This window comes from Camelina sativa, chromosome 3, assembly GCF_000633955.1.
Source record: "Camelina sativa cultivar DH55 chromosome 3, Cs, whole genome shotgun sequence".
NCBI lineage: Eukaryota > Viridiplantae > Streptophyta > Magnoliopsida > Brassicales > Brassicaceae > Camelina > Camelina sativa.
Genome location: NC_025687.1, coordinates 14,805,380 through 14,814,968, shown reverse-complemented (window position 1 = coordinate 14,814,968; position 9,589 = coordinate 14,805,380). Strand labels below are relative to the sequence as shown.

The 9,589-nt window shown below is 31.1% G+C and overlaps 1 protein-coding gene across 2 annotated transcripts in view; it reads left to right on the top strand.

Annotated features, from left to right (window-relative positions):
• LOC104777121 (CTP synthase) overlaps nucleotides 8,166-9,589 on the top strand; it is a 5,072-nt gene continuing 3,648 nt past the window's right edge. The window contains exons 1-5 of one of the 2 annotated variants that reach the window (XM_010501329.2): nucleotides 8,166-8,480; nucleotides 8,814-8,995; nucleotides 9,101-9,180; nucleotides 9,297-9,383; nucleotides 9,483-9,533. In XM_010501329.2, coding sequence (XP_010499631.1) covers nucleotides 8,878-8,995; nucleotides 9,101-9,180; nucleotides 9,297-9,383; nucleotides 9,483-9,533 — 336 coding nt within the window. In that variant the 5' untranslated portion in view covers nucleotides 8,166-8,480; nucleotides 8,814-8,877. The remainder of the gene's footprint in view (nucleotides 8,481-8,813; nucleotides 8,996-9,100; nucleotides 9,181-9,296; nucleotides 9,384-9,482; nucleotides 9,534-9,589) is intronic. The other variant, XM_010501331.2, reaches the window with a different exon arrangement.

Below are 9,589 nucleotides of genomic sequence, written 5' to 3'. Positions count from 1 at the left end.
TTCTTTTGCGATTTGATATCACAACTACTATTATCATCACTTTAAACTCTATAAATACTAAGGTTATATTTTAACGAAAATGCACAATCTCAAACGAGCATTTAGCTTAGAAACAAACCAACCCTTAATATTCCAATGGCTGCTTTATATTTGTTTATTGGTTGTTGATTTGTATTTTACATAAGTCCAGTCTTAATTGTTTTTGTAGATGAGTCATTGTTTCAGATTTTTAGCAACTATACTAAATTTTTGTTTTCTTTCTAGATGGCCAAATCGTTAACATTGGGGAGTGGACTTGCTTAAAGAGAACAACAATCCAGCTAATAAATCGATATTTATTTAAGAGTTGAAAAGTGAGTTTTCTAAAGTACTTTTATTTTTATATAGCATGCCTTAATTTCTGGTTTAATCGGGATAAGAAAGTCTCAGATAATGAAAAGAGGAAGATGATGTTATATAGCATGCCTTGCTGTTGTTCAAAAAAAAAAAAGAGGATGATAATGAGAAGAATCAAGGTTGATGATGGAGAAATATTTTCTTTTCCAGGTCAAGATGACAAAATTGGGTTTTTTCCCTGTTTTTTACAATGTAAGTTAAAAAAAAAATCAAATCAATAACGCAAATATAAAGCACATTAACGCCAAATATGACTCTCTTTTTTGTTACTTCCTAAAATTTTCTTTGGTACAATAAGAAGGACATACACAGAAACGAAAATAAAAATAAGCAGTATAAGGGATTTTCTTTATTTAGCATTACTACCAGTCTACCACAATTAAAAGACTAACTAAAATAGTACGATTTTGTCATCTGAAAAATTTATGAACATTACTTTGATGTTCAATTTATGTCACAAATAAAGCTATGCTCTTTTTAATATGGGATAGTAAATTAATAGGGCTAATGTATTTTATCAAAACTAATAGTGACAATTCCTTTAAAATTTTATTCTTATTTTTTTGTGTTCGTAAACAAGTAAAACAAAAAATCAGCACTATAACAAATAAGTTAGATATATATAGCACTATAAATTGTGGACCTCATCTCCTACAGTAATAACTATATATGTATAGTTAGTTTTATCAAACTGAGATTGTGCAAATATATTTAGTATGTCTTAGCAGACAAAACAAAAAACTAAACTTTTGCAACAAACTAAATTTGATAATATAAAAAAACAATGGTCACGTGGTGTAATACGGAGTAAATCCTAGTGATATAACATTTTTCTCCACCAAACACAAAAAAAACGATTTATTCTATATTTTACTTTAACACAGTAGAAAAAAGTATCAGTCCAATTACTTTGTTGGTAATTCTTTTAACAAAACACAGAAATATAACTAGATTTTACTTTTTACTCTTTAACATTGTCTTTCAACTACTACTGTATTAAGCTTTAACTTTTAACCATTGGCATTGTATTCTTCATATAAACATAGAAAAGTATATTTTGATTGCGACCCAAAACAAACAAAAAAAGTTTATTTTGTACTGAATACAAAAACACTAGGAGGAAATTCATTAAGACAAAAGTTATGAACATTGATTATGTTTGACCAGCAGTAAGTTGACATGTGGAGCTGACGATGTACCGACACGACGCTAACTAGGCGCCACACTAGACATGGCTCTTCCAGTCACCACCACGTCACCCTCGCCCTTTTAAGAAAAGAATAAAACAACTTAGGTCACTCTCTTCTTTTTTTCATCGTTCATATAACTCTTTCTTTGGGAAACTTATTGCCCTTACAAGTTTAAAATATATATAAGTGTTTTGTCATATGATAAGTCACCCATATCTCACTATTCGTTTTTAATACATAATCGCATGTGCAAAATTCAAAGTGGATAGAATTTATATAGTTTGGCTTATTGTTGTCTTATTATATATCATTAATTACTGGAAAAGTCAAACTAGTTACTAGCCTACACTCATTTTGTTGTGGGCAATTACACTTTATTTTTTGATAACCAGACCATTTTTTACATCTGATTCATCTATATGTTTTTATATAATTTGGAATCATTTTTAATAAGATTATGATGAATCCACGTACATTAACTAAGAATTTGAATTCGGATATAAATGGTAGCATTAAAAAAGATCTTTCTATCTAGTGGAATGGACATTGCATTTGGGTAAATGGACATTAAATTATACATGATGTAACAATATATATGATATATAAGGTAACTGAAAATGAGCGATATACGCACTGGATAAATAATTCCAATCTACCAACATATAAATTTAAATATTAGAACTGCTGATTGTGAAGATCTCAGTCCGATAAAAATCAAAGTTATGCAGCATTATCCATACTTTTAAAAAATGGATTACGGGTCAAATTTGGTGTGACGTAGACCAACTAACCTGATCCAATGAATGAATTTAAATTAATTTGCAAGGAAGTTTAGTTTAATATATATATCGTAAAAAGAGCATGGACTTTGTCACTCTGGTCTCAATACGAATAGAATAATCTTAAAGCTTCCGAAACAAACGCAGATGCAACATTTGACCAGACACAAGAGATATGACACGTGGCGTACAGTGGGACACACTGATGGGTTTGGTAAAAGACCGACAGAGCCACCGATCCACTCTCTCACATTCGTGGCTCGTGGGTTGCAATGTCATGTCCTAATAATAATAATACGGAATGATTTAGAAAAGAAAAAAACATCGATCCTACGTGAATACAAATGTTCGATCGATTCATGGATGATTTTGGTCCCATTTGACTACATTAAGCAATAAGCAGGTGTAATAACAAAATTTGGGGTCACTATTATAAATGCAAGTTAATTGCAACTGTGTGCAAATTTTCGAAAAAAGTAGATATAAAGTTAGTTCCACCCATTCCATCACATACTCGAAAGTATATGCAAGAAGAAATCAATAGTACATAACAATATTAACTAAACAATTTGGCACCAGATAAGAATAGAAATAAAAAACCAATGTTTCATGCATGTTTTGTTGATTATTTACGAGGATTTTTACTCTTTGATTCTGTCAAATAGTTCAAGTGGTTGTTTATATATCATTTCTTTGTTGTCATGCATTTTATTTTTATTCACTCAGTTTGCTCGGCAGTTTTAGATACTTATTGTAAAATTATTGTTAGAATAATAATGCTAGTAGAATTTAACCACAAGGAACATAAAATAAAAAAAGGATTAAAATTCCATGTTATTAGAGAGTCATTGGACAGTAGAAGATATGGATCATAAAGTGTGCATATGCATGTATGAATGTTAGTTGGTAGTTATAAGTTTGGTGGGTTTCTTAAAAGTTAAATATAAAAGATTACTCCTTTGACCTTTTTCTTTAGCATTTTTTTTTTACATTTTTCTAATTATTTCTCCTCTTATTTGCAATTAAATTTCTCATTTTTTTAAAAAATTTACTTTTTGACTTTCGCGAAGATAAAAAGCACACATTCTTTAAAATGTATAGTGAATTTTTTTTATTTAAAAAGAGTAAACAATAAACTATTTGTTCCATTCCATTCATTATATTCAATATACAGATTAACGAATACATATGATACTTGTAAATTTTTTTGTTGATTTTACCAAAGATAACTAGCAATACCATTTTCGTAGTAGATTTTTTCATTTTGTAGTAAATTCTCGACATATAAAATATACTATGTCTAACGATCGGTTGGAAACTCAACGAGTGTCGCAGTACTTAACCAACAATGCCACATATCAACATTTTTGTTCATGTATGTAAATGAAAAAAAAAAGAAGAAGATAAAAATAAAAATAGGAAAGCAATAGAAGATAACATTGTTTTATTTTTCTTTAGTAATAAATTTTGATAGAAAGATAACATTGTTGGGCTCAATGATGATGGTACATATTTCAATTGTTTATTACAACAATTAAATACCGTAGAGTAAAAACATGGTAACTACGTCATTATACGGTTAGTATGATCAGGGTCATGAATGAGCAGGGCCGGCTCAAATTTTTTTTGGACTATGTGATGTAGCGGAAGCTAATAGGAATAGAACTAGAGATCCGTTGATTCTTCAGAATACCGGATAACTAGGTTTTGAGAGTTTTCCTTTTAGGGCTTTCGTAAAAACTCTTGGATTTGTGAATATTCTTCACAGTGATTTATCAAAACCTCTTTAAATCTTTTGATTAATCAATTCATTAATAACTGAAAACAATAGGAGGCCCAAGAAGGCTATGTATAATAAAGCATAAAACCCTAAAACATAGAATATTCTAGAATAATTATAATTAATAAATTAAAAGATAATAATAATAGATATTTGGAAATTATCCAAATATCTCGCTGCATCAGGTCTCACCGGCCAAGAAAAGATTCGTCCTCGAATCTTGTATTTTCGCTGCATCAGCTCTGATACCAACTGACGTAGCGGAAGCTAATAGGGATAGAACTAGAGATCCGTTGATTCCTCAGAATACCGGATAACTAGGTTTTGAGAGTCCTCTTCTCAGGGCTTTCGCAAAAGCTCTTGGATTTGTGAATACTCTTCACAGTGGTTTATCAAAACCTCTTTAAATCTTTCGATTAATCAATTCATCAATAATTGACTACAATAGGAGGCCTAAGAAGGCTATATATAATAAAGCATAAACCCTAAAACATAGAATATTCTAGAATAATTATAATTAATAAATTAAAAGATAATAATAATAGATATTTGCTGCATTAACAGGCTCGGCGATGGCATGGTGCAAGAGGTGCTTTTACACCATGTCAAATTATTTTTGAAAACAAATTACAAAATTTTAGGCCCTTAACATTTGATATTTTGACAAAAAAAAACACCCCAAATATCTGAAAACTACAAATAAGACCTCCAATTGAAAAGAATTTTTTTTTTTTTGCACAAGATAATGCAACGAGATATTTGGATAATTTCCAAATATCAATTATTATTATCTTTTAATTTATTAATTATAATTATTCTAGAATATTCTATGTTTTAGGGTTTTATGCTTTATTATATATAACCTCCTATTGTATTCAGTTATTGATGAATTGATTAATCGAAAGATTTAAAGAGGTTTTGATAAACCACTATGAAGAGTATTCACAAATCCAAGAGCTTTTGCGAAAGCCCTGAGAGGAGGACTCTCAAAACCTAGTTATCCGTTATTCTGAGGAATCAATGGATCTCTAGTTCTATCCCTATTAGCTTCCGCTACGTCAGTTGGTATCAGAGCCAAATCGGTTCTTTGATTACTCTGATGATTGGATGTCTCTATCCTGCGGATGTATATCCGTTTATTTCTTCGGAAGACTTGTATGGGCAGTACAAGGAGTTCTATGGTCCTCCCATCTACGATGTTTATGAGGAGGATTTCGTTTGTGCAAAATACGGACATTTTCAGATCTGTGCGAAATCTGTGCTGAACACGATTTCTACCATATCTGTGCAAATTCCGGTTCGTAATAATTTTGCAGAAGATTCAATTTGTGCAAATTTCGGTTATTCTACAGAAGTCGTTGAAGTTTCAGTCTGTGCAAAATCCTGGAAGAGGCAGATCCGTGCAAAATTAGGGTTTTCTGCAGAAAAAAAATCTGTGCGAACTTCGGGCAAGATACGGTTCGTGCAAATTTCGGGTTAGACTGGGTCGGTACAAATTTCGGGTCAGACCAGATCGGTATAAATTTCGGGTCATACCAAGTTCGCGCAAAGTTTGGGTCAGACCGTGTCTGTGCAAAAATTGGGCAACACCAAAAGATGGAGATGAAGATGGATCTTCGAAAATCTCCTATGTTAAAAACGTTGCTGAAGATTCGAGGCCGAATCTTTCTTGGTTGGAGGGAGCTGATGCAGCGAAGATACAAGATTCGAGGACGAATCTTTTCTTGGCCGGCGAGACCTGATGTAGCGAGATATTTGGATAATTTCCAAATATCAATTATTATTATCTTTTAATTTATTAATTATAATTATCCTAGAATATTCTATGTTTTAGGGTTTTATGCTTTATTATATATAGCCTCCTATTGTATTCAGTTATTGATGAATTGATTAATCGAAAGATTTAAAGAGGTTTTGATAAGCCACTGTGAAGAGTATTCACAAATCCAAGAGCTTTTGCGAAAGCCCTGAGAGGAGGACTCTCAAAACCTAGTTATCCGGTATTCTGAAGAATCAACGAATCTCTAGTTCTATCCCTATTAGCTTCCGCTACGTCACCTATGAATGAGTAACCAATGCTAAGATTCCCTTTCAGAAACTAAATTTTAAATGTCAATTGTTTTACATGCGTTGAAAGATCCAATGACCAATAATTAGTAATCTGATCTTTTGATATATTCTGATTTTGGTTTCAGATATTTTTTAAAAAAATTTGAATTTGGATATCAAATTAGTTATTTATAATAAAGGAGTTTCCTGGTTTCGGCCAAACGGAAAACGTAAAAAATGCGAACAACGTCGTTGTAAATTTCCACGTTTATGCGGACATAGATCAAACCGGTGGGTCCAATACGACCATTGCTAGATCTGTAACGCATGTAATCACAAGATCTTGCTTCAGTAAAAAGTAAAATCCAAAATAAATATAAACCATAAGAATTTTAAACTGGGTTGTTAACGAAATTAAAATAAATGATCAAAATTAAGGATTTATTTTTACAAAAAAAAAATGAAGGATTTTTTAAAATATTTTATAGAAGTATATATATTGGTTATAATCGGACCCAAATAGAATTATTCGAAATTCGATTGTCCTTATAGTTCTATATTACATAATCATAATATAAAAAAATCATCAGTTCCATAACCAAAAACCGGTTGGACAGCTTCACTTAGAAAAAACAAACACATTTCTATATCTCGAGTCGAATTGATTGAGTTGTGTGCAATTTTAGATACGTGGTCAAAAGAAGGAAAAAGAAAGATAACATTAGTGATTAGTCGGAGAAGAATAGTGATTAGTTAATACCGTTATAGTGGTCCATCTGAGTGGTCACAGTGCTAAAGACAGGCCAATAACTCATGTCCACAGAACCTTTCATATTTCACATCCAATACGCAAAATGGAGAATATATATTTTAACTATAATAAAGTTACTACATGTAATTCTGTGTGACTAGTTGAAATATTTTTTTTATATATTTTTTTTCGTTGAAATAAATTGAATACACCGTTATTAATCTTTTGACATATTTTTTTTACTCGAATATATATTACCTTGAAATTAACCAACATTATTATCAATTATCTAATTTTGTGTATTAGGAATAACCCGGGTATAACTAACAAACTTTTTTAAAAGTTGTTATGTTTTTTTGTTCATGGAAAGAAATTTTAATGTACTAACATGAAATCAAGAAAAACAAAGAAGAGCATTTCGAACCACAGTACTGTATCTTTAAAAAAAAAAGAAATTACAATATCTTATGCGCCTTTCAATTTCTTAATTCATTTTTGTAGTGTACTACAAAGTTTGTTTCAAGACGATTTGATGTTATGAAGACACAAAATATTATCTAATGCATATGAGGATTTATATGCATGCTGTTGTTTAATGAAGATTGTTATACAACTTCTCGCAAACCTAAATATTTAATATTTTTTTTTCTCTTAATAATTAAATTTTACATTTTAAATGAGCATTAGAGATTTGAATAAACTAAAAATCATATATAACAAAGCCAAAATAAAAATATTATTGAAAATATGAATCTATAGATGCACACCTATAAATTATCCATTTTGAGTAATATAACAAACTCAACCTAACTTGAAAAGAGCGAAAGAGTGATTTTTTTTTTTTTAAATATCAATAAAATTGGTTTAAGTAGTCACAAATAATTTAACAAAAATAAATGTTACAAATGAACAAACTACAGATTTTTTTAATAGAAAAACTCATACATACGTCCGGGTATCGGCATAATTTTAAGAAATATGACAATAAAATCATATCAGAGTAGGAATAAATAATTATACCGTAGTTATTTCATTAGTGATTTAAATAAATTTGTTTACTTTTTAAGAGATAGGTAAATAAATATAAACTGTATTAAAGATATTATTATTAAGTAGGATCCGCAAATATAAATCCAAATATAGAAAATGAAATAAAATAATTAAGAGAAAGAAATATAGGTGGAGCCGTGGAGGGTTTACATTGGGGGGGTTTTGAGAGAGAGAGAGAGAGAGAGAGAGAGAGAGAGGCGCTCTTCTTCGCTGCTATTACAGTGTTTCTCTCTTCTCTCTACTCTTTATAAAACGGCTTCCGTCGTCAATGGCGTGAACCTAGAAAAAAAATTAAAACTCTCATTCTTCTCTCTCTCTCTCTCTTCTCCATCGTTTTCACACTTTTCTCGCCGCCCTTTATCCTTATCCGATAAACCCATCAAAACCCACAAACCCCAACAATACACAGTTTCTTTCTTTTCTTCTATTTAATAAAATCCAGAGCCGTCGGGAAAAACAAACCCAACCGCTGGTGCTACTCTCAGGTCACTCTCTGATTTAGGAATCTCTCTGTGTTCTGAGTTTGATACACATGGAAATGTAACAGCTTTTGCTCTGTTTGGATACTGATTTCGAAACCAAATAACCAGAGAAAGTTTCATTTTTTAAAAAAAAAAATCTTTTTTTTGGCCATTCTCTGTGTTCTGCGTTTAAGGAGATGTTAAGTCTACAAGAATCCAATTTCTCTGTTAAACATTTCAAAAGCTTCGTCCTTTCTCACTTTCTGGTTTCTGCTACTCTGTTTGTAACCAATCACTTGCTTCTGTTTCTTTGACTGTTGACTGATTTGGTTTCTCCTCCTTTGGTTACTGGTACAGGACGACTAGTTGATTTTACACTTAAGAGAAAGTTTTTTTTGGTTTTGAAATCGGAAGGAAGAAGATGAAGTACGTGCTTGTGACAGGCGGTGTTGTGAGTGGATTAGGCAAAGGAGTAACAGCTAGTAGTATTGGTGTTCTCCTTAAAGCTTGTGGTCTTCGTGTTACTTCTATCAAAATCGGTACTTTACTTGCTTTTTTAATACTCTCTCTCTTATCTCTCTCTTTCTGGTTTAGTCAATTCAAATGATGTTTTTGCTTACGGAGCACTCAAAATCTTATTCCAGATCCTTATCTAAACACTGATGCTGGAACCATGTCTCCATTTGAGCATGGTGAAGTGTTTGTCTTGGACGATGGTGGTGAGGTAAAATAAATATGACTTTCTTTCTTTTTGTTTTGAAACTTTTTTGTAAAGATTAAAAGACTTAGCTTTTTGAGAACTTTTTTGTTTTTTGTTTTTGATGTGATTCTTGGGAAAAGGTGGATCTTGATCTTGGAAACTACGAGAGGTTTTTAGATATTAAATTAACCAGAGACAATAACATCACTACTGGGAAAATTTACCAGGTAAGTAAGATCTAGATCTCAACTAATTTGTTAGGTTGATTGATGTTGTTAGGTCTGCGACTTAATCTTCTTATACACTTCTCTGTCTGTGTCACACAGCATGTTATTGCTAAAGAGAGGAAAGGAGATTATTTGGGAAAGACTGTTCAGGTAGATAAATAAGACTTTTACTTCTTTTTTTTTTTTTTTTTTTTTCATTACATGTT